The sequence below is a fragment of the Dipodomys merriami genome, unplaced genomic scaffold, assembly GCF_024711535.1.
Source record: "Dipodomys merriami isolate MVZ:Mamm:240054 unplaced genomic scaffold, mDipMer1.0.p SCAF_41, whole genome shotgun sequence".
Lineage (NCBI taxonomy): Eukaryota > Metazoa > Chordata > Mammalia > Rodentia > Heteromyidae > Dipodomys > Dipodomys merriami.
The window spans coordinates 11,695,001-11,718,725 of NW_027205715.1; the positions used below are offsets into that span (position 1 = coordinate 11,695,001).

At 50.4% G+C, this 23,725-nt stretch overlaps 2 protein-coding genes across 5 annotated transcripts in view; one reads left to right on the forward strand and one right to left on the reverse strand.

Annotated features, from left to right (window-relative positions):
- Window positions 1-5,818, forward strand: part of LOC138807037 (protein arginine N-methyltransferase 7) — a 36,520-nt gene extending 30,702 nt beyond the window's left edge. For all 3 annotated transcript variants that reach the window (XM_069992608.1, XM_069992610.1, XM_069992609.1), the window contains 4 exons: window positions 1,297-1,371; window positions 4,399-4,559; window positions 5,315-5,411; window positions 5,603-5,818. In XM_069992608.1, the coding sequence (XP_069848709.1) occupies window positions 1,297-1,371; window positions 4,399-4,559; window positions 5,315-5,411; window positions 5,603-5,773 (504 nt within the window). In that variant the 3' untranslated portion in view covers window positions 5,774-5,818. The remainder of the gene's footprint in view (window positions 1-1,296; window positions 1,372-4,398; window positions 4,560-5,314; window positions 5,412-5,602) is intronic.
- Window positions 5,819-7,744: 1,926 nt separating this feature from the next.
- LOC138807039 (sphingomyelin phosphodiesterase 3) overlaps window positions 7,745-23,725 on the reverse strand; it is a 91,599-nt gene continuing 75,618 nt past the window's right edge. For both annotated transcript variants that reach the window (XM_069992611.1, XM_069992612.1), the window contains exons 3-9: window positions 22,072-23,621; window positions 15,347-15,422; window positions 15,090-15,245; window positions 13,585-13,674; window positions 13,321-13,384; window positions 10,878-11,040; window positions 7,745-10,651 (exon numbers count right to left, since the gene is read on the reverse strand). In XM_069992611.1, the coding sequence (XP_069848712.1) occupies window positions 10,550-10,651; window positions 10,878-11,040; window positions 13,321-13,384; window positions 13,585-13,674; window positions 15,090-15,245; window positions 15,347-15,422; window positions 22,072-23,406 (1,986 nt within the window). In that variant the 5' untranslated portion in view covers window positions 23,407-23,621 and the 3' untranslated portion in view covers window positions 7,745-10,549. The remainder of the gene's footprint in view (window positions 10,652-10,877; window positions 11,041-13,320; window positions 13,385-13,584; window positions 13,675-15,089; window positions 15,246-15,346; window positions 15,423-22,071; window positions 23,622-23,725) is intronic.

Consider the following 23,725-nt stretch of genomic DNA (forward strand, 5'->3'; position numbering starts at 1 on the left):
GTTTTTACATACACCTTGGGTGCAGGTGGAACAACGTGGGCTCTTTTTCTATCAGTGCACTGTGGAGCTGAATAGAGGCAGCTTATGTCTTTCAAAAGAAGTAATTTGACATATGAAATAGAAATAGCCATGTGTTGTCATTTTACAATTGTAGCTTATCAGAATAATTAAAAAAATATAAATTAAGCATTTCAGAAGACACATGCTGTGCAGCTTGCTCTGCTCTCGTTAAGAGCTGAGGCTCTGGTTGTTAAAGTGTTCAGAGATGGGAGTCAACTTCTTTATTCAGGAAGCAACTTAAAAGCTTCCTTTTAATTTTCTCATCAAAGCAGAACCACAGTCACAAAGTCTTTTGAGAAAAGGCTTTTTTTTTTAAAAGGCTATTGAAATGCTTTTAAACCTAAAATGTAGAATGGGTTGCACTTGATAATTTCTTTATAAAAATGGCTCTATAATCCTAGCACTTGGGAGACTGAAACAGGAAGATTATGAGTTTGAGGTTTAGCGTGGCTTACGTAGTGAATTTAGGCCATTCTGGACCCTAGGCCAGCCTGAAAGCAAGTGACTCTATCACTTGTTTTCTGGGCATTTTTTCAGTATTATTTATCTGGTCAAGTTTCTATAGTAATTCTACTTCTCATAGCCAGAGAAGGACTGTAGAGAAGGACACTCGCCTCAGGTATATGCATATGTTCCAGGAGATAGAGAAAAAAGAAGTGGGGTTGGCCAGAGCATGCTTCTTGGTCTGTTCCTCTCCATGTCTCAATCTCTGTTTGCAGACACTAGCTTTGGAATGGTATCTGGAAATGGTCTGGACAGCAAGCACAAAATTGTTCCTCTAAAATCTCCGGTTGATTGTCGCCTTAGAGGCGAGGATATTTTGACATTCCAATTTGTTATAGAAACACTGGCTTTGTGATTTCTTTTTTTTTTTTTTTTTTGGGGGGGGGGGTCTGGTTGGGGGGACCTGAACTCTGGGACTGGGCGCTATCCCTCAGCTCTTCAGCTCGAGGCCAGCGCTCTACCTTGAGCCACAGCGCCACTTCCGGCTTTTTTCTTTTTGCTTATGTGGTGCTGAGGAATCAAACCCAGGGCCTCATGCATGCAAGGCAAACGCTCTACCACTGAGCCACCTTCCCAGCCCCTGGCTTTGTGATTTCTGCATCTTAAGTTTCAATTGTACAGAAATAGCAAGATATACTCCCTGGTTCTTGCTGGCCTCCTAATTTTTTTGTTGTTCTTATTGCCTCACTTCCTTGTGGCTCTGATGGTTATAGAGTTCTTCCTTCTCCACAGGACCTGTGGCGGATCCGGAGCCCCTGTGGTGATTGTGAAGGCTTTGATGTACACATCATGGATGACATGATTAAGGTCGGCAGGTCCATGGTTCTGAGCATTGTCTTACCTACCCTTTCTACATGACTACAGGCAGGCCTCACTGGTGTTGCTGTTTTTCTCTGTCTAGCATGAATGTTAATCTGGATACAATTTGGAACCAGATGTCTGTTTTTAGGCTCATTCTTGACCCCATGCTGGAATCTCTGAATCAGAATTCAGCCAGGGCTGGGTGCTGGTGGCTCATAGCTACTTCTGAGATCTAAGGATCACAGTTTGAAGCCAGCCCAGGCAGAAAAGTCCCTGAGACTATATCTCCAACTAACAAAAGTGCCAGACTGATGACTCAAGTGGTAGAGTACCAGCTGAGTAAAAAAGCTGAACAAGAACACAAGGCCCGAGTTTGAGCCCTAATACTAGCCCTAAAAAGAAAAACAGAAGAATTCAGCTAAAACTTGAGTGTCACCACACCATTAGAACTGCCTTTGCCAGTGCTAGCAGCTTGTTTTCTGTTAGAACAACCTTTCTACAAGATAATGTGGTCACCTTCTATGGCAATCATTTTCATTCTGAGCACTCTGTCCAATAGGAGAGTGCTGGGGAAGGATGTATAAGGAGGGCCTTACAGGGTTATTTATGTAACATGTTGACAATTCCATGGGTGTCAAACAGAAGTCGGTAACCACCCAGAGCTGCATATCCCAGAACTCAGGGCAGTCATGACAGCAACAGTGATGTGAAAATTGAGATGGAGAGAGTCATGGTAGGTCCTCATAAGTAGGACAGGGCAGAAGGGTGTGGGGTCATTTTTATGACAAAATCTACAGAGAGAGAGGAAGAAGAGAAAAAAAGAGAAGAGAGAAATCATGAACACTACAGTGCTAACTCTGCATTTAAGAAATGGCAATTATGGGCTAGGAAGGTGGCTCAGTGGTAGAGTGCTTAACTTGCATGCATGAGGCCTGGGTTTGATTCCTCAGCACCACATAATCAGAAAAAGCCGGAAGTGGGCACTGTGGCTCAAGTGGTAGAGCGCTAGCCTTGAGCTGAAGAGCTGAGGGACAGCACCCAGGCCCAGAGTTTAAGCTCCATGACTGACCAAAAAACCAAACCAAAACAAATGAACAATTTAACAATTAACTCCCACCCCTTGCTTTTCTTTCAGTTCATGTTTTTTTCTGTGTGAACCTAAATTGTGAGTAAACCTTTAAAAAAAAATTTGAACTCAGGGCTTCACACACTTGCTAGGCAGGCACTTTACCACTTGAGCTATGACTAACCCTTTTGGTTTTGGTTATTTTTGAGATAAGATTTTTTTGCTTGGGCTGTTCTGGACCACAGTCTTCCTATTTGTACTTCCTGCTATTGCTGGGAAGACAAGCATGTACTGTTACATACTTTTTCCATTGAGTTTGGGTCTTACGAGATTTTCTGCCCGGGCAGTCTGAAACCATGATCTTCCTGACCTTAATGTCTTGTGTAGCTGGGATAACAGATATGTGCTATGGTGCCCACCTATAGTTTTAATATGGCTCGTGTATATTTTCTTTCTTTCTTTCTTTTTTTTTTTTTTTTTTTTTTGGGTCCAGTCGTGGGGCCTGAACTCTGGGCCTGGGCACTGTCCCTCAGCTCTTCAGCTCAAGGCTAGTGCTCTACCACTTGAGCCACAGCGCCACTTCCAGCTTTTTCTGCTTATGTGTGCTGAGGAATCAAATCTAGGGCCTCATGCATGCAAGGAAAGCACTCTACCACTGAGCCACCTTCCCAGCCCCTTGTGTATATTTTCTGTTTGTATCTCATTTTTCCCTGGTAGGCCACTGAGTATCCATGTCTCTAGAAATGTCCTATGTGCTGAGGTTCTGCTCTGAGTACCTCTTCTTAAGCTCCTTCTTAGGCACCTTTTTTTTGTTGGTGGTGGTGGTTGAGGCTTGAACTCAGGGCCTGAATGCTGTCCCTGAAATCTTTTGCTCAAGGTTAGCACTCTACCAGTTTGAGTCACAGCACCACTTATGGTTTTTCTGGTGGTTAATTGGAGATAAGAGACTCAGGGACTTTCTGCATGGGCTGGCTTTGAACCCTGATTCTCAGATCAGCCTCCTGAGTAGCTAGCATTACAAGCGTGAGCCACCAGCACCTGCCTTCCTGGGCATCTTTTATCTCTTGCTCCTATCATTGCAAATCTGGTGCCAGCCTCATTATCAATGTCTGTTCTCTTCTGAGCACAGAACAGATAGTTAAGATCAGTAAATATTTCTTACAGCTGAGTGTTGTCAGGCCACTTGATATTCATGCTGCCCCAGTTGTACCTGTCCCATAGCTACCTCTAGATCAGCTCCTACTACTGCTCCCAGACCAGGCGTCCTCCCTGCCAGTCCTGTTTTTACTTTTAGTTGGTTGTCAGGTTTCCAGGAGCTGCCAGTCCAGGTTTGTGCTCTCACTGCTACCAACCAAATCAGGTCTCTCTAGTCCGTAGTCTCCTGTCCAAGGAAACACGTAGCTCCTAAATCTGGCCATGTGTCCACTACAGAAAAGTCCTCCTTACCTTACAGTCACCCTGAGCTACCCCAGCCGCCTCTACCTGCTTTGCTTTTGTCCATCTCTTAGCCCTTCTGTTTATTCCTATTTGACCTTAGGACCTATAAGACCCTGCCTACAGTCACTTCCTCCAGGTAGCTTCTCTATCCTGCTTCTGCCTACCACAGCCCCACTTTCAACTAATGTGTCTCTGTTCTTCCCCATGCTGAGCTTGCTTATTTACATGGCTGTCTTTCCCTAGCCTTTAAGAAGGGATGTATGACTGTAATGTCAGTATCAGCAGGTGGGGGTGTGTGTCCAGTTCCTGCATGATTTCACCTTTTATAGATGTCTGGTCCTCAGAACCATTATCTCCCCCGTTTAAAAAGCAAGGCTTAGGCCACTGAGAAGGAGTGGTAGAAGGTGAAGCTGTTTCACAGAATGATCACATGGCCTTCCCTTCCCTGGGTGACTTGGGCCACAGGGTGAATTTCCCCTGGCTGGCTCCAGTGCATCTTTACAGACTTTCAAATCCCCTCCTTTTCTCAGAGGGCCCTGGATTTCCGGGAGAGCAAGGAAGCGGAACCCCACCCACTGTGGGAGTACCCCTGTCGCAGCCTCTCTGTGCCCGAGCGGATCCTGACCTTCAATTTTCAGCAGCCTGTCCCCCAGCAGTCTGTGCGTGCTGAGGGCTGCTTGGAGCTGAGGAAGTGAGTGAATGGACGCTCTGGAGGTGGGGGCTGGGGTGAAGAACTGGGAGGAGGTACCAGCCATGCAGGACACTTCCTCTGCTCCACTCGGTGACTTCATGTCCTCATCTTTTCTATACTTGCTTTGTGGCACATCCCACAGCCTCAGGGCATGTGTAAGGAAGGGCCCCCCATCTGAGACCTCTTTACTGGATTATCGCTGCAGAGAAATGTGAGCTCAGTTATTTACCCATTGGCCCATTTTTTCCCCTCGTCTCTTGGGATTAAAGTAGGTTAGGATTGGTGAAGGCTGTTTGCCACAAGGCATGGGAGACACTCTCCCAACGCTAGCTCTCTTCACAGAGGAACATGGGCTCCTCCTATCCTAGTGGAGACCATGAGCCTCGGGCTCTGGACTGGGGGCAGATGTTACTGCCGCCTGGGCTGTTTTCTAGCATCTCTTCAGTGCCAGGGCTCTATTCTGCCTTCCTGGACCTCAGCCTGTGGGAACTGACCCTGCAGCTTCACAGGTCTGCCCCAGGGTTTACTCTGAGGGCCTAGCCAGGCTGCAAGGAATGACTGGGCTTCTGATGAGCTGTGGCTGCTCTTCCTCAGTCTTGTCTATGTGGACTTGGTTAGCTGGGATGTAGAGTGTTAGGAGTGTTCAACTGGAGGAGGGCAGTAATGAAGACCAGAAGTTTTAGGAAAGCTGAGGGAAGGCCAACTGGGACTGCCCATCTCTGTGTGCCTGTCTCTGATCCAACACTTCCTCCCAGGCCTGGGAAGAGCCATGGGGCTGTTCTGTGGATGGAATACCACCTGACGCCGGACAGCACAGTCAGCACTGGCCTCCTGGAGCCTGTGGAAGACAAGGTAGTACACTGGGACTATTTTGTGCTGATTCCAAAGCAGGTACAGCCTGCCTGTGCTCTGTGTATTCCTGTCCTGTGTCCTTTAGGCCACAAGATGACTTTTGTGACCTAGGGTCACTTGGCCCAACACTGGACAGGAAGTGACACAGATGCCAGGAACTCTTACCAGTCTTCTTGATGCTTGTCCTACAGGGGGACTGTTGCTGGAACCCCCATTGCAAGCAGGCCGTGTACTTCCTTAGCACCACCCTGGATCCTAGAGTGCCGCTGGATGGCCCTCAGACAGTCAGCTATGCGGTGGAGTTTCACCCTCACACTGGAGATGTCACCATGGAGTTCAGGCTCACTCACACTCTGGTCTGACACCCCCAATCCTCGAATTGAGAAATAAAGGCTATGGGCTCTGAATGGGTTGTGGCTAACTAGGGAGACAAGCCAAGGCAGTTTTCTCCTTCCAGGGACCTGCTTGGCCTCTGCACAGAAGAATCCTCTTCTGTCTTTGCGTTTTTGCACTGCTGGCTTCTACTTCTAGGTGTGACAGACAGTGTGGCCTATGACTGATTTGGAGCTCTGGAGGGACCAGGGTGACCCCTCTGCTTGTGGTTCTGAGGGTTTGGAAGACTCTAGGCAGTGATACCCACTACTGTACCATTAAGGGAACAGAGGCATAGTCCCGGCTGGGGTGGGGATGGGCTGCTTGCTTAGCTGGGCAGTGCAGCTATCACTGCATGCATGCCTGGCATGGCTATCTTTTTTTTTTTTGGTGCCTGTCCTGGGGCTTGAACTCAGGGGCCTGGGCACTGTCTAAGCTTTTTTGTTCAAGGCTCGTCTCTACCATTTGAGCCATGGCTCCACTTCTGGCTTTTTGGTGGTTAATTGAAGATGAGTCTCTTGGATTTTGTTGCCTTGGCTGGCTTTGAACTGTGATCCTCAGATCTCAGCCTCCTGAGTAGCTAGGATTATGGGTGGCCTGTCTACTTCCTAGGAAATTCTAGAATCCTGGCATTTGAAAATCCTAGTGACACTAGGGCTGAAAGAACTAGGTTTTGGCCCTTCCTCTGCTAGTACTTCACTAAGCCATGTCCATCGCACCTGAACATCTGGTCTTAATGCACATCATCAATAGGTGGCCTGCCATGCTCCAAGAGCTGTGCACAGGCCAGGTTAGAGGTCATCCAAAAGCAGTTTTTGTGTGTGTGCTGATCCTGGGGCTTGAACTCAGGGCCTGGGTGCTATCCTTGAGCTTTATTTGCTCAAGGCTAGGACTCTACCACTTGAACCATAGCACCACTTCTAGTTTTCCGGTCATTAAATGGAGATAAGAGTTTCACAGACTTTCCTGCCTGGGCTGGCTTCAAACCACAACATTCAGATCTCAGCTATCTAAGGACCTCGGATTACAGGCATGAACCACTGGTGCCCTGCATCCCAGAGCAGTTCTTGGGGTATAGCCCTAGGAAACTAGCCATTAAGAAGGGATCCAGAGGGCATAGCCCTTTCCTGTGTGCCCCTCAGAAGTCTTGCCAATATAGTGCTGGCCTTGGCTTTTTTTGTGTGGTCGAGGGGCTTGAACTCCAGGCCTGAGTGCTATCCCTCAGCTCTTCAGCTCAAGGAGAGCGCTCTACCACTTGAGCTACAGCGCCACTTCCAATGTGCTGGCCTTGCTTTAGCAAGGACAGCTTGAAATTGGTGATTTGGCCACAGCCTTATTTCTCCCACGTACTCAGATGTGCTTTTACTACTGACCTTCCAGGTCTCAAGATAGGGGAGACACCCAGTAAACACCCAGATGGAAATGGGCACAAATGGCTTAAGCCTGTAATCCTAGCGACTTGGGAAGCTGACATTGGAAGGCTTGAAGTTTGAGGCCCACTTAAGGCATAAAAGTTTATGAAACTCCTTCTCAACCAATAGCTGAGCATAGTTGTTGTACATCGTCACTCTAGCTATGAGGGAGGCTGCATTTGGGATGCTTACAGTTCCAGTCCAGCCAAGTCAGAAAAGTTTGTGAGGTAGAAGAAGCTGGACATCGTGACACATCTATCATCCCATCAGCAGCATTAGAAGAAAATAGGATTGAAGTCCATCCATGTGCCTGGGCAGGAAATTAGGCCTTAACTCAGAAATAAAACAGCACAAAAAAGGGCTGGAACAGTAAAAAACTTTCCTAGTAAGTGTGAGGCCCCGAGGTTAAACGACTGGAGGAGGGGCTAGATGGCCTGTGGTTTTTGTATTTTGGGGCAGTCTTTGTTATTTGCCCCCACAGTCACGAACTACCTCTTGAAGCTGTCCAGCCTCTGGGTCTAGATTCAGCAGGGCCCTCCCCAGCTTGTCGCTCAAATAAGTAGAGAATGTCAGCCTTGAGCCTCACAGTTTTATTTTCTCCTCATTCTCCATCCTTCCTTTCAGCACCATAAAGGAAAAATCCACCTCTCTTCAAAATTTTTTTTATCAGGTGTGAAGATTATTTTCAGGTGGGATGAGTCGTCTGGATATATATTTGATGGTTTTTTACCAAAACCTTAGGTGTCTTACCATATAAAACCCCTAATGTCCCATGAAGATACAATACAGAAGAAAATACAGAAATTAAAAAAGTGTTTTTTTTCTTTTTTTTTTAAAACAGTATTTCTAAATCTCAGCAAGTTAATACAATATTAAAAAGCCTCAAGATTAATATCCATACTTAAAACTCAAGGTGGCTTTGGACAAATGAACAATTCCTTCCTAAGCTGACCCCACCTGCCTGAGGCTTCCCTTGTGGGCCCCGGGCAGGCCAAAGCCTGGGTTTGGGATCTGGGTGGCCCCTGTAACTGTCCCCTCCCAGGTTTAGATGCCATAGAATCTGAGATCCTGGCAATGTGTTTTTTTCCCTCCTCTTCCTTAAAAAATTGAAAAGCCTGGCTATATGCCCTGGGAATTCACAGGCAAACCATGGTAAAAATATGTGGTGGGCTGAAGGAGGTGGGGGCGCCGGGAAGCAGGACATCCCTCCTCTATTCCAGGACCTGACTGGCAGAGGCCACCTTGTGATGACAGGAAATGACCGAGGCACAGGGCAGTATGACTTGCCTAAGGCTGCCTTGGGAGCTTGGAGGGAAAGGATCATATTGCCTTGACTCTACATGGAGCTCTCCCCTTCAGGGCCCCTGGCCTTGGCCTTGGCCACTCTCCCTGTGTGTACAGCAGCATAGGTCTAGGGGTTGGGCCTGCCCACTTGAACCCTAGGTATGAACAGAACCCTGGCTGTTTTCACAAGTGGACCTTCTACCCCATGAAGCATTGTCAGGACCCTGGAAGGCCAGGCCCTTGTGGAAGAGGAGAACAAGAAAGAGCCCAGCAGGGCTGCCTTTGCTGTGAGCAGTCCCTTCCTGGCTCTGGACACTGGCATGAGCAGGTTTCAGACATCCAGACTAGGGATGTACATCCTAGTGCCCAGCTGCAGGCTCTGCAGGGTTTTTACCCCAGCAGAGGGCCTTGCAGCTGGTTGGTTGCAGACCCCCTCTTAATCCCTCTTTCTGCTAAGTGGGTGACAAGGCACAGCTTCAGTGCACCAGCACCAAAAGGTCCGGACAGCAGGGTCCTGGTGCTCCTTCCAGCATTGACAGGCATGGTGGATGCAAGGGCAGGTCACTTTGAGACTAGTAGAGTTGTCAAAAACAGTCTTTCAAGTTGGAGCCTGGCACCTTGAAACAGACCTTCCCCTTGTGGCTGGGGAGCATGCCCACCTCAGAAGGCAGGTGGGCAGAGGCAGTGCTGCCTGGTGCCTTCGCCCCAGGCTTGGGGCAGATGGAGGACCTTGGGCTGCTGGCCAGTCTGCCATGTTGAGCCTAGGGCTGACCCTGGCCACACAGTAGCAGAGTGGCTTCTATGGGCCTGGATGCCACATAGTACCACCCCTTGCTGTGGACAAGCAGTAGCTATCAGCTAGGAAATCCCCAGCCTGCACGTTGGTGAGGGACAGGTCACTATTCACCCCTTGGCTTTCTGTTCCTTCCTCCAAAGTCACCTCCTAGAACATGGCATTGGCTGGGGTAGCTGTTGAGGAGGGCAGGCCCTTAAGGCTAGAGCTGCAGCCCTACCTGGGGATAGACAGGCAGATCCTGAGCTCAGCCAACACTTGGATGGGGAAAGTCTCTAGGAAAAGATTGGTCCTGAACCAGAGGTGTCCGTAGGGGAATAAGGGGCTCGGTAGAAAGACAGGACATGTTGGCTTGGATATAAGAAGCTACAAATCTGTCATTTTCAAAGTAAGGATGCCCTTCCCCTTTATGCTGTGAGTTTTCTATAGAAAAATCATGCTCTAGGGCTTCCCATTATGACTCCACAGCAGGGGTCAGTCTCCCAAATTGCTGCTGGGGCAGCTGGAGCCAGCCAGACCCTGGTGTGGGGGCCGGGGAAGGGATCCTAACTTGGAAAAAGCAAAGTTCTACCTAATAACTTGCAGACCCTTTAAAGTGAAGGGTAATTTTTTTTTAAACCTTTTTCTGTTTTCTTTTTAAAATGTAATCGCCCTTGAATGCAAGACCCTGGGAAGAGCCCTGGGCTGGCTGGTAATGGCAGCCCTCACATCCCCAGTGTGCAGTCCTGGCTGGAGGTGGAGAGCTGGTAGCCGTGCCCAGGAAGTGCTTCTTTGGCTGGTTCTGATTGTGTTTGGAGTTTGGCCTTGGGTGAGGCCCGAGCAAGGGGTCTGGGTGGCTACAGTGTGGCACGTGGCATGCGGGCAGCGTGCATGCGAGGGTGCAGGCATGCGAGACAACATTGGCAGCAGACAAAAGTAATGAACCCTGGACGAAGCTTGAGAAGAAATACAAAGAGTACATAAACCCGGTCCTCATAACTAACGCTCGGGTTACAAACTAGGTTGTGCTGTGTAGATCTGTAGAAAATTGTGTTTGGAAAGAATGGCACTGGTTAGGCAGCCAGGGGCTCCCAGGCCAGCCTGAGTCCCGGGAGATGGCCCTCAGAGAGGGCCCAGAGGCGCTGAGCTCCCTGGGGATTGAGTGAGGCTCCCTCCCTGCCCCTTCCCCTCCTCCTTCCAGCACTGCTGCTGGGTAGAGGGTATGCAGCCCAGGGATGGGCTGTACTTTGAAGGTTAGCAGAGGCCCCCCTGCTCCGGATGCCGGTGGCTTGGTTGATTTACACCTCTTCCTCTCCTGCAGACACCATCAGCCGCATAGCCACTGGGAGATGGTCCGTCAGGCCAGAGAGCTGGGTGATAAAACTGAATTCTTCCACCTCCTGTGGGGGAAGGGGGGGTTCTGATTAGACCTAAAGGATGTTCTCCCAAAGGAGGGTCTGGGGAGTAGGAGATAGCAATGCAGTATGAGGGTTCCAGATACAGAGGACCCAGAGTCTCAGTTCTGGAGAATAGTAGCTTTCATCTTAAAGGAGCAAGGACTGGAGGTTAGGGTCCAAAGAGAACCTCAGTGCTGTTGAGGGTGTCAGGGCCCATCCCCAGACTCACAGCTTTCCAATCAGGGCACAGGCCTTCCTCAGCATGCAGCATGTAGTCAATTCGCCGGCCATTGCCCTTCAGCAGGTCCTTCCTCCCTTTCTGTCCGGCCCCTGGGCTCTTGCTGGTGGGGAAGGCCAGGTATTCCCTGCGGCCTTCTTCGCTCTCCAGGACCCTGTCATTCAGGCATGAAGCAAAGTGAGCCCCATGCCAACCCTGGGCCCAACAGTCCTCAACGAGGAGCCATGGTCTTTTCACACAGTGAGAGGGGAGCGGGTCTGACCATCTTTCTTCCCCTTTACTCCACAAAGGGCCTGGGCTGAAGGGAAGCTAAGTCTTCCAGTACCTGGCTGAGCAAGGGATCCTCTAAGGTCTGTTTGGGTTCTTGTGTCTGCCTCAGGCGGTCAGCCCTCTCTTTTCCTTTCAGAATTTGGACACTGGTCATGGAACAATGCTGGCTGTGGCTGGGTTCAGGATGCCACTGTACCCTTTTTCCCAAAGGGGCTTTTGAGCCAGTAGAGGCATGTTTGAGAGAATTTGGTCTTTGTCATGAGCTTAAGGGACCAGTTGCTCCTGAAATCTCCTCTTACCCCCTATACCCTGCCTCATAATTGTGAAGCTTGGCAAGGGGCTGAAGGAGCCAGGAGAATACCCAGGCCCCATAGGAGAGCAGAACTTCTGTGGGTCTGTCTCTGGCAATAGTATGACCAGCATGTCACCAAAGCTTTAAGTCTCTACTTCCTCCTCTGAAATGGGTAGTTGCTGTGGATGAGTACCAGTGGCTCATCCCTGTAACCTACTACTGAGGAGGCTGAGATCTGAGGATCAAAGTTTGAAGCCAGCCCAGACAGGAAAGCCCAGAAGATTCTAACCCCCAATTAGTCACAAAAGAAATAAATCAGAAGTGGAGCTTGTGGCTCAGGTGGTGGTAAGAGTACCAGTAAAAAATCTAAGGGAACACCTAGGTCCTGAGTTCAAGCCTCAGAACCAGCACACATACACAAAAAATGTGGTTGCTGTGGGCACCAAGAGGCTTCAGGGAATTGACTGTTACTCCAGTTCTTAGATGAAACCTGGGTGCTTAAATGCCCTTCTTGGTGGATAGGGAAGGCAGACTCAAGCAGGGCCTGTTAGCCTCTTCATTTTGATTCTGTTTTCCTTTCTGGTATCACTGCCCTGAGACAGCAGAGTGCCTGTCTCCATTCTGCCTGCCTTTCCCCTGAAACCCAAGCACCCCAGGAAGGTGATTTAGGATTTCTCTCTTCCCCTGCATTGTGAGGCCAAGCTTAGGTGATGGGCTGGTGGTGTTGGGAGGCACTGCTCAGGCCTCCAGATGCCTGAACAAAATTCTCAAGACTGGAAAGACCAAGCTGGTAAACATGAGTTCCTACAAGTTGTTGGTTTTTTGTTTTTAAATCAGTCTTAAGATAAATATTTTAACGGCATTCAGAGCATTGTTATGGCTGAGAGATATAATCCATTACTGTCTTTTGCCTTTGATAATTCTAGCATCAATGATCTGAATTACTGAGAGTCATTTTTAATCATCTCATGAAAAGATAATTTTCTCAGCACAGAATGATGTTTCACATTTATTCTGTAGTCTAATTAATTGGCTTAAATTAGCTGCAAGGATCCGTGGTCATGGGTCTGTGCAGTCTCAGGCTGTGGATTATATATCAAGTCTGCTGCTGGCCTCAACTGTGTCCTTGAGCCTCATTGTATCCACAGCCTCCATTGTGTCCCCTTGAGCCTCATTGGATCAAGAATGAAGTTTGGAGCCGGGCGCCGGTGGATCACACCTTTAATCCTAGCTACTCAGGAGGCTGAGATCTGAGGATCGTGGTTCAAAGCCAGCATGGGCAAGAAAGTCTGTGAAACTCTTATCTCCAATAAACCACCAGAAAACCAGAAGTGGCTCTGTGGCTCAAGCAGTAGAGTGCTCGCCTTGAGCTGAAGAGCGCAGGGACAGCGCCCAGGCCCAGAGTTCAAGCCCCACGACAGACAAAAAAAAGAATGAAATTTAGCTAGGGCAGACATCTTACCCAGAGTAAGATGTCTACAGAGTAAGATGTACTACAGAGTGTGGCCTTTGCTTGGCCCTAAGAGGATCTGGTTCCTAGAACCTGCAAGTTAGACCACAACTGGAGTAGGGAGAGCCTTTGAACATAGTCCTGACTGGCTGCTGGTTTAGGAAATGGCTCTTCCAGACCCCATAAGGCTCTTGAGATTTTTCAGCAAGACCAGCTCTAATGTGTCAAGGCCAGAACAGCCTCCATCCATCTGCCACTAGGCTTCCTGCTGGAGACCACAGAGTTGTCAAAGGCAGATGAGAGGCAGGCTCCCACCAAACAGAAGCCCTTACTAGCATGAATGAGCTAGTTCTGCCCAGCCCCCATCCCTTGCCACCAGAGTCTTTGGGTCTCCTCTAGACCCAAAAATCATCAGCACTCACTTTTGTAGATTGTCGGGGGTGCACACATCCTCATCATACAGGCCATTTGTGTCCAGCAGGGTACCTGGGGCAAGAGAGAGAGTGATGAGTTCCAGGCAGGGGCCAGCCAACCTTGAGAAGGTAGCCTTTCTTGGGTGAGGCATGCCAGGAGCCCCAGGAAACTGACTAGAGCCCACCCTTGATAGTAGGGCCTTGGGCCCCAGTCCTGGTGATCTGTAACTTCAGAAGCATGAGGAGCACTCAACTCCTCCCATCGCTGCTCACCAATGGCCCATGGCTTCTCCTCCCCAGGCCCCAGGCGGCAGGGGTCCTTGTAGCGTGTAAACAGGGAATGCTGCTGCTCCAGCTTGTCATCTGTACAGGAGGAAGAGGAAGGAAATGCTTCTGGATATCTTCATTCCCAGAGGCTTGCTTCCTAGCAGCTACTCCTAGGAGATGGCACTGGGTCCCTGTCTCCTAGGTAGCCACCTCTCAGAGGTCTCATGCATCACTTTATGTCCCCCAACATAACAATCCAAGGACAGTGGTCCCTATGCCTCTTGGGCTTCAGGGACAGCCACCTCAAGGCCTTCCAGGTCAATTGTGGAAGACTGGCTGATACTTCGTGGGCCAGACTTCTGTCCTCTTCACAGATTTGGGTGCCTTGCCTTGAGGGAAGAGTGGACCCCACAAGGCTCAGCAAGGTGGGAGACCTGCACAGGGTTCTTGATTGTCATGTCAACACTGAGCCAGAAGGCATTTCTCTGAGTCCTCGGAGGGAAGGGCACTGAGCTTGGCCTGTCTGGTGGATCCTCCTCCCAACAGCTGCTTCTTGTGTATGCTGACTTAGGACCCCAGGAGCTCCCATCATGAGGCGTCAGCATCAGGAGTGGGACTATGATGGGATCTTAGGGTCCTGGCTGAGGCAGAAGCTGGTGTATTAAGGTGACAGCCTCACGTTCCACATGGCTTCAGTGGAAGGTAATTTCCTATATTGCAGGACCTTTGTTGACTGTTTTCCTTGCTTACCCTGTTATCAGGATGTGCTTCTCTGACAAAGAACAGGTTAAAATAGCTGTCACTGGATGCTACTACTTGAGAGCACCTTGCTGAGACAGACCCACATCCCACCCCATCCTCAGCCTCCTTTGGGAACTATAGCTGGAATCAATAGAGCTTCAAGGCCAAGGAATATTCAGAACCACCAAAACAACAGAAGATACCTTATAAGATCAGTTACTTAAACCAATCATTTACAGTCTCACTGAATGAACTTTTAACTTTTAGCTTGATGGTTTAGGCAGGTTTCCCAGATTCGTAGGGTTCAAATTCTAGTTCAGCTGCTTACTGGCTGTGTGACCTTGGGCTCACTGTGTCCCCGCTTCTCTCCACAGTGTGGAGAAATAGTGCCTACTTCTTCAGGTTGTTGGGAGACTTAAACAGCAGTTGGCCTCATGCCTGGTAAAAGTAAGGGCTGAATAAACGCGTCATGAGAATTGCTAGCTGACTGTCCCTCCATCTCAGCTTCAGAGGTCACAGGTCTGCCTGGTGCAAGTTTGTTTTAGGGGATCACTCTGTCTCCAGCAGATGCTGCTGAGCTTTTGAGGTAGAGCGTGGGCTCTTCTGTGGCTTCTGGGGGGCAGAGACATCACAGTCTTGCTAAATTTCCCACCCACACTCTCATAAAGAGCAGGAAGTTCTGTGAGTTGCTAACGGCAGGCTTTCTGACTGTGCCCGGAACCCTCCTTCCTGCCCAGAGCAACACACCCAAGGGGAGGAGCACGCCTCACCAGAGGAACAGTTGTCGAAGTTCAGATCCCCGCAGATGACATCAAACGCCACCAGCTCCTCTGGGTTGGCTGTGCTGGACGAGGAGGTAGATTTTCGGAAATCAGCCAGCCAGTCCTGAAGCAGGTCCAGCTGCTCACACCGGATGGCACTGTCTTCTGCAGAGTGGATGGAAAACGGACAGTGAAGCTCACCCAGTTCCCTGGCCAAGTTCCTGACACTGATCCCACTCCCAAAGCACCTTGGGCTGGTGACGTACCTGGCGGGGCATGCAGATGTGTGCAGGCGATGTAGCCGACAATTCTTTGGTCCTGAGGTGTGCTTCCCACCTGCACCTGGGGTCAGGGAGACAAGTGTTGGTCATCGTTGCTCTGAGTGCCAAAGGATCCTGCTGATGTCCACTGGCCCTTTGGGTCCAAACTTAACACTGCTCTGTGCTACATGCCTAGCTAGACTCCGGGACCTAGGTAAGGACAGGACACATCCTGCTTCTGGGAATTTTCAGTCCAGTTCAGGAGGCCAGTACATAAAGAAGCAACATCAAGCCAGGTGCCATGCCGGTGGCTCATACCTGTAATCCTACCTACTCAGGAGGCTGAGATCTGAGGATCATGGTTCAAAGCCATCCCAGGCAGGAAAGTCCGTGAGACTATTTATCTCTAATAAACCACCAGAAAACTGGAAGTGGCTATGTGGCTCAATTGGTAGAGCGCTTGCCTTAGCTGAAGAGCTGAGGGGCAGAGTTCAAGACCCAGGACCAATTAAAAAAAAAAAAAAGTAACATCAGCTTTTGGTATAGTATAGGGCTTTAAGGGGAAAATACAGAAACCACAGTTGAGTTTTTCCCTAGTTCCTGCCATCTACTGGTAACTATACTGTTTACCTATGGAACTTCTTCACCTGTGGCTTTTCTTCCCTAGCTACAACCTAGTCTGATCTGACCCTGTTGCTCCTTCCCTCTGAAATCAAGGTTGGACGGACCTACCTATGTAGACCCAGCCTCAAAGCCTAGGCCTCCATCCTGAGCCTGGGCTCAGAGGCCTGAGACCCTATCATCTTCTGCTGTCCCCATTATCTGCTCCTTCTAGCTGCATGGTAAGTTGTTCCATCTATTTTGTAAGCTGTGATCCCCTGGCCTCATCCTGAGACCAGTCCTCCTTCCTCCATAGCTCCACTCTCCCTGGACCTCTGTCCTTACCTCCGTGGCTCACCTCCTTCATGAAGGATGGAGCCACCAGGTTCTATCTACCCCACTCACTCTGCAGATGACTCTGCTGCCCCAATGCTGGCTTAATAAAAATGGACATCTCAACTTCAGAAAGACAACTCCAAGCTGCCCCATTGAATGTGGTAACCATGCCACACGTGGCCCTTGTCAGTGCCATGGTGGGAAAGTGAGGATGGTCACAGAGCGAGAAGGCCTTCTTCCCCACCTGATGAATCTCCTGGCGCTCTTGACAAGGATCTTTACCTGCATGTCCCTCAGGGATCATTTTGGACCTGTCCCCAGGGATACTTCTCAGCTCCTAGACTGCCCTTGTGAACTGTCCTCCCCGGACTGCACAGTTCCATTCAGATGGATTTTCTGGGATGATGAGACTGGATGTTGGGGGTGAGGAGGTGGGGTAAGGGTGGACTGGAAAGGACAAGCTTCCTGCTCCAGCCATTGGCTGAGGGTGTAGTGACCATGCCTCGGTTAGTGGCATACCTTGCCTCTTGCTGCCAGTCTGGTGGGTCTTCTTTCCCATCTGACTTTCTCAGCAAAAACTCCTGGCTTTTAACAGCTCTTCACCTCTCTCCCGGACTGCATGTCCCTAGGTCCTGCAGGACAAGCTCTCTCTCTCTCTCTCTCTCTCTCTCTCTCTCTCTCTCTCTCTCTCTCTCTGTGTATGTGTGTGTGTGTGTGTGTGTGTGTGTGTGTGTTCTACCATTGACTGCATGTGTGTGTGTTCTACCATTGACTGCATGGACAAGCTGTGTGTGTGTGTGTGTGTGTGTGTGTGTGTGTGTGTGTGTGTGTGTGTGTGTGTGTGTGTGTGTGTGTGTGTGTGTGTGTGTTCGTTCTACCATTTGAGCCATGGCTCCACTTCTGGCTTATTTTTAGTAGTTTATTTAAGATAAAGAATCTCAGGTTTGCCTGTCAGGGCTGCTATGAACCATGGACCTCCCAGATCTCAGCCTCCTGAGTAGCTAGGATTATGGTCTGAGTCTCTGGTATTTATAGTAGGGCTATTTCTTGTTGTTGGTTGTAGGGCTTGAACTCTGGGCCTGGGCGCTGTCCCTCAGCATTTCAGCTCAAGGCGAGCCCTCTACCACTTGAGCTACAGCACCACTTCTGGTTTTCTAGTGGTTTATTGGAGATAAGAATCTCACGGGAGCCAGGCGCTGGTGGCTTATGCCTGTAATCCTAGCTACTCAGGAGTCTGAGATCTGAGGATCACGATTCAAAGCCAGCCTGGGAAGGAAAGTCCATGAAACTCTTATCTCCAATTAACTAGAAAATGAAGTGGCACTGTGGTTTAAGCAATAGAGTGCTCACCTTGAGCTGAAGAGTGCAGGGACAGTGCCCAAGCCCAGAGTTCAAGCTCCAGGACCGACAAAAAAAAAAAGAGGCCTCACAGACTTTCTTGCCTGGGCTGGGCTGCCTTTGAACCATGATCCTCAGATCTCAGCCTCCGGAGTAGCTAGGAATACAGGAGTGAGCCACTGGGACTCGGCTTATAGAACTATTTTTAAACCCACATGCTGACTATCTACTTTCTGCCTATATTCCAGACCCAAACTGCCCCCCAACAGCACCTCTACCCTGTAGCTCTGCCAGCCTGGTGCCATTGACAGATCCCACTGCAGAAACAAAAGCACTGCTCAAAAGGGTCACACGATGGCACTGTGGTCCCTGCATTCCTCAGGCAACGAGTGAGCACTCCGGCATAGCACTTCACACGGAGGGCAAGAAGGACACTAAAAACCTGCCATTTTAACAGTGGGAGACATCGATGCTCAGGGAAGTTAAGTCATTGGCCACAAGGCTCAGATGGGAAAGGCAGATCAGATCTGAGCCAATAGTGTTTTGGTGAGCTTTCTTACAGCCCACCATTTGTTGGTTTTAATGTGTCAGCCTTTTCCTCTCTTAACACTTAGTGTTTGTTACATGCACTGTACTGAGTCCCAGACGGGGATAAGAGATACGTGCTTGGAAGTGGCACTGTGGCTTAAGTGGTAGAGTACTCACCTTGAGCTGAAGAGCTCAAGGACAGTGCCAAGCCTTACGACCACCACCACCACCAACAACAACAAAAAGTGCAAGGGACTGTGGCTTAGTTGTAGAGTGCTTACCTAGCATGCATGAAGCCCTGGGTTCTATTTCTCAGTACCACATAAACAGGAAAAAAAAAAAAAGGCACTGTTGCTCAAGTGGTAGAGTGCTAGCCTTGAGAGAGAGAAAAAAAAGCTCAGGGGGCTGGGAAGTTGGCTCAGTGGTAGAGCGCTTGCCTTGCATGCCTGAGGCCCTGGGTTTGATTCCTCAGCACCACATAAACAAAAGGAAAAAAGCCGGAAGTGGTGCTGTGGCTCAAGTGGTGGAGTGCTAGCCTTGAGCTGAAGAGCTGAGGGACAGCGCCCAGGTCCAGAGTTCAGGCCCCACGACCAGACCCCCCCCCCCAAAAAAAAAAAAAAAAGCTCAGGGACAGTGCCCAAGCCCTGAGTTCAAGCCCCAGGACTGGCCAAAAAAAAAAAAAGACAGATGTGCAGCTGGGTGCACCTCAGCTACTCAGGGAAGCTAAGATCTGAGGATAGTGGTTTGAAGCCAGCCCAGGAAGAAAAGTCCCTGTGAGACTCTTATCTGCAGTTAACCACCAGAAAACTGCAAGTGGGGGACTGGGAAGGTGGCTCAGTGGTAGAGTGCTTGCCTTGCATGCATGAGGCCCTGGGTTCGATTCCTCAGCACCACATAAGCAAAAAAAGAAAAAAAAGCCAGAAGTGGCACTGTGGCTCAAGTGGTAGAGCGCTAGCCTTGAGCTGAAGAGCTGAGGACAGGGCCCAGGCCCAGAGTTCGGGCCTCACGACCGGACCCCCCCCCAAAAAAAAGAAAGAAAGAAAACTGCAAGTGGAGTTGTGGCTCACGTGGTAGAGTGGTAGGTAACCTTGAGCACAAAAAGGCTTAGGGACAGCGCCCAGGCCCTGAGTTCAAACCCCACAACTGATGGGGAAAAAAAAAAGTTGTCCTACTCATCCCTGCTGCAGAGGAGAGCTGGTCTGGGAAAGCCAGATCACAGCAGCACGGCACAGCTGCAATCATGCACCCCGCCTCTCCCTCAAATAGTGTGTGAGCCTGCCAGGACCCACTTTATTATTTGCTGGGCTTATTGATCCCTGGTCCGTGTGGGGAGCCACAGTCTTATGTGTTTCTCTTGCAAAAACAAACAATTACACTGAGAGGTGGTACCTTTTAGTCCTGGTGGGCTGACCGTCAATACAAAAGGTGCTTGGAATTAAGCTCCGTTTTACTGCCCCTTCCTTTGTAGAGACTTGGATTTCCCCAAAGAATCTATAGTATCACGGAGTAAACCAGGAAGGCAAAGAAGGCCCCCATGGCAGAGGTGTTGGGGGAAAGGACCTTGATAGGACCTTTCCTGTGTCCCCAGTTCTTCTCCAGGTAGACCAAACCCTTTGAAGCTGCATTGATTTCAGTCCTCCACAGCAGGAAGACAGCCATGCTCTGGGCCAACAGAGGTGCGGTGGGTGCTGCGGGGCCAGGCTTTATAGTGCAGTGTCTGATGTGACAATCAGCCTGGCAGAGTAGTAAGGCCTCCATGCTGGGAGAACTGGGTTATGCTCCGCATAACTAAGACCAGAAGAGTGTGGTGGTCCCTTGACAGTGCTATGGCTGGGGCAGAGCATAAGTTGTGGGGAGGGGTTGAGACGGAAGTTGGGCTTCTCCTGAAGCAGTGGAGGAGGAAAGGAGTAGAGTTGCCATTGGAAGGCATCAGGAAACCAAACGTTGGACTGACAGAGGAATGGAGCCTAGGCCAAAGTGGTGGAGCTGGAGGCAAGGCAGAGCCAGGGCATTGGAAAATGAACAGAAGAACCTGGAACGGACAGGAGGCACAAGCAGCAGCCTCTGTGGCTCTGTCTGGCATGGGGGTGGTGGAGCCTGGGAGAGGCTAGTCAAGGAGTTTGGTTTGAGAAGAGCTGGATGTGTCCAGGAGGTGCTCAGATGGAAGGCTAGGGCTCTGGAAATATGGGCTAGAACAAAGGTCATTAGCAAGGGCAGAAGTAAAGCCTATTGGGTCACACTCCCAAGGTGCAGGGTTTGGTGTGAGGGTCCCAGTCTCCAGCAGCGGTGTCATGTGTGGCAGGCTGGGGCTGCCAGGCTTGCCACGGTGTTAAGTTCTAAAACCTAGTTTTTCCCCTTACAATGTCTCGGGTAGAATTTATAGCCTTACACGTGTTAGGTAAGTGCTCTACCACATCTCTAACCTCACTACTCTCCCCTCCACCCTCCAAAAAAATAAAAGTCTTGGCATGATCCAAATTAAACAAATTTGCAGACAAGTTTGAGATCCAGAAGGTAGAAGAGCGTAACAGAGCATTCAGGACAGGGCCACAGTGTCCCCAAGGACACTGTTGATCCTGGAGCTGTGGTCAGGGTCCCAGCTAAAGGAGGGATTGGCCTGCATAGCACAAGATTGATGGGTAGTGGGGTCTCCTATCTTGGTGCCTTCCATAATAGGGCAAGGGTGACAGGGTACCCCTCCCACTTTGAGCCTGACAACATATTCCTTTCTTCTGCAGAAAGTCACTCTGACTGCTGAGACAAAAATATACCCACAGAACAGAACACCAACGAACCATATGCCAGAATAGGAAGGCTGGATCTATCTGATGGAAGAGTTGGTTCCATTTCAGCTGTGAATGGAAAGCCAGAGAGACCCCGATTCTAGCCTGTCAGAGCCTTCCTGAGGAGTTTGCCAAGGTCCACAGAGGTCCACCCTGGCTGTAACTTGCTCTATGGAGACAGTCTACCTTCACTTATTCCTGGCTCCCACACCAACATTTTCCTGGACAGGCTAAGCACTGGCTTCAAACAGGGAACTGAGGAGTCAGGGGAGGCCGCCCTGGGCATCTGAGCCCCAGCTTTCCTAGTAAGCACTCTGTTATTTCTCACCTTAAAATAACAGAACCCATCCCCACATCAGCTACTGCCGGGGAAGGGGAGGGAGGCAGAGGAGGCAAAAAACCTTGCTCTGCATCAGTTGGCCAAATAATGCTTCAGAAAACTCTGGAAGCACCAGCAATGGCTTTTGGATAGAGAACAAAAAGTTGACATCAAAGTGTCTCAAACTCAATGGAAGATAATGCGTAATGACCAAATTGCCATGGTCTAAAAACTCCTCCAATTGCAGCCAAATTAGCAGAAATAATTATGACTCACTTTAATTAGTGACTATGGAAGTGAAGCCATGGGCTGGTGGGCAGAGAGCCTGGCATGCAGCTGCTGATAGCCAGGGGGAAGGGGCTGCTGGTGGCCCGAAGAACTAGTTGTGCTCATTGGCGAGAGGTCTGTCTGCCAGCCTGCCTTGTGTGAATGGAGATAGGGCCCAGTTCCTCTTCCCACCTGTCTCCACCACCATCATCATGGCTAGCAGCTATCATCACCACACCCACTATGCGGGCAGAGGCTCGGACCTCCTTCTGGGTTTTGCTGTGCTGATTCACTCCCACCTTGCTTGCTCCCATTTTACAGATGGGAAGATGGCAGCTCAGATCTGAGGTGGTCTGAGGAGTGGGCTCAGATCACTCACTAAGTCTGGAACCATGGCCTTTGACCTTATGCCTGTATGTTTCCCTTGTTCCTGAGCTGGGGAATCCTCTGGTCTAGCTTCATGGAAACCCTTTTCTACCTTCCATTTTAACATCCCTCCCCCGCAGACATGTGGCTTGGGTACCAGTTAGGATGGTGTAGGTTTGGCCAAGGGCTCTTACCTTGAGAAACAGAGCTCCCTTAGAGGCCAGGGCATCGAAGCTGCACCCATTGGGGTAACAGTGATAGGCCACGTCCATGACGGGGTAGCGGCTGGCAAAGAAGAGGCCACTGTTGAGACACTTGAAATTGCAGCAGCCATGACAGGCGTAGACCCCTACATCGTACAGGATGTACTCGAAGTAGCCATGCAGCTGGTCTTTCAACTTAGCCGCTGCCCGCTTGTCAAACACTTCCTGCAGGCACAGGAAGTCTAGGTTGGCAGGGAAGAAGGCTGAGACCTCATGGTCGAAGGCCTCGTCGGGATGCCGTCTCCTGCGCGCCGCCTTCTTCACCATCGAGGCCTTGTACAGGAGCTTGCTGTTGGCACCTGTATCCCCACCGCCGCCGCCGCCGCTGCTGCCGCTGCCGCTATCTGGCCCAGCTCGTGCCTTCACCAGGGACTCCCTGGAGGCGGAGGGGCTGCCCAGGCTCCCCGAATCCCCATCATGTTGATTGTGGTTGGGTGTCTGACCCTTCGGGCCTCCAGTGGCCCCATTCCTGGCTTGGTTCCCAGTGGCAGAGTCATCGGCTTCTGGCGGCCGGCCTCCCTCCTCGCTCCCGATGCGCACTATGCAGGCATCCTCAAGGCTGCAGCCATCAGACGGGTCCCCAGAGGCTGGGCCATTGGCAGCCTCATCACTGGGCTGGCGCCCGCCATCACCCTTGTATTCCACGGAGGCTGTCCTTTTAATGCTCCCAGGGATGGCTCTGGCCCCACTATCACTGCTCTGTGGTGACACCAGGCTGCTGAAGCTGGCCGCGCTAATGGAAGTGTTGGTGGGTGAATCGATGTAGATTTTGATCTGGGGCCGGGCAGCCCCATTGCGGATCCTCTGCCCAATCTCTTTGGCCCGTGCTTGGGTGTTGAAAACATTGTTGAGCCTAGCAAGTGAGTCAGGGAGGAGGCAGAGATTGGCAGTGGCAAAACAGAAGCTTTTGCCAGCCCCTGTGCCCTTCCATTCGCTGAGCAGGGCCGCCCCGCCAACCTTGTCCTCCAGCCGTGAGTAGATGTAGTGCCTACGGGCAGACTGCAGGGGGGACCAGAAGAGGAACCCAAGAAAGGCGAAGGGCAGAGCAGCCACAAGCAGGGCCAGGTAGATGGGTGTGAAGAGGACAGTGCAGAAGAGCTGCAGGCAGCACGGGTCATCAGCCCTCTGGCGCTTCTCATAGGTGGTGGGTATGAAGGAGGCCAACAGTCGGTCCACCAGCCAGTAACATGGGAAGATGAGGGCCCAGGACACAGCGTGAAGAGCAGACAGACAGCTATTAGGAAAGGGGGTCGTGTGCAAAACCATCGCAGCTCACTGGGCGCTGCGGCCAGCCCTACTACATGGTGTCCGTGGCAGCCAGGGCACTTTTCTGGCCGGGGTGGGCAAGTTGGGGGGGGGCCGTTGAAGGATGAATCACCTCCTGTCAAGATTCAGCTCTGGATGGTTAGTGGTGAATGTTAGTCGGTAGGTCATGGTTCATCTCAGTAGGCCATGCTGAGCCGCCAAGGTTTGCTGAGAACCTGCAAAGACAGAAAGTGGGGGTGTTAGTGATCTTTCAGGGAGCATGCCAGAGCCTACAGGCCCATATGGGACATTTAGGGGCAAGAGAGGGCCCTGGTACATT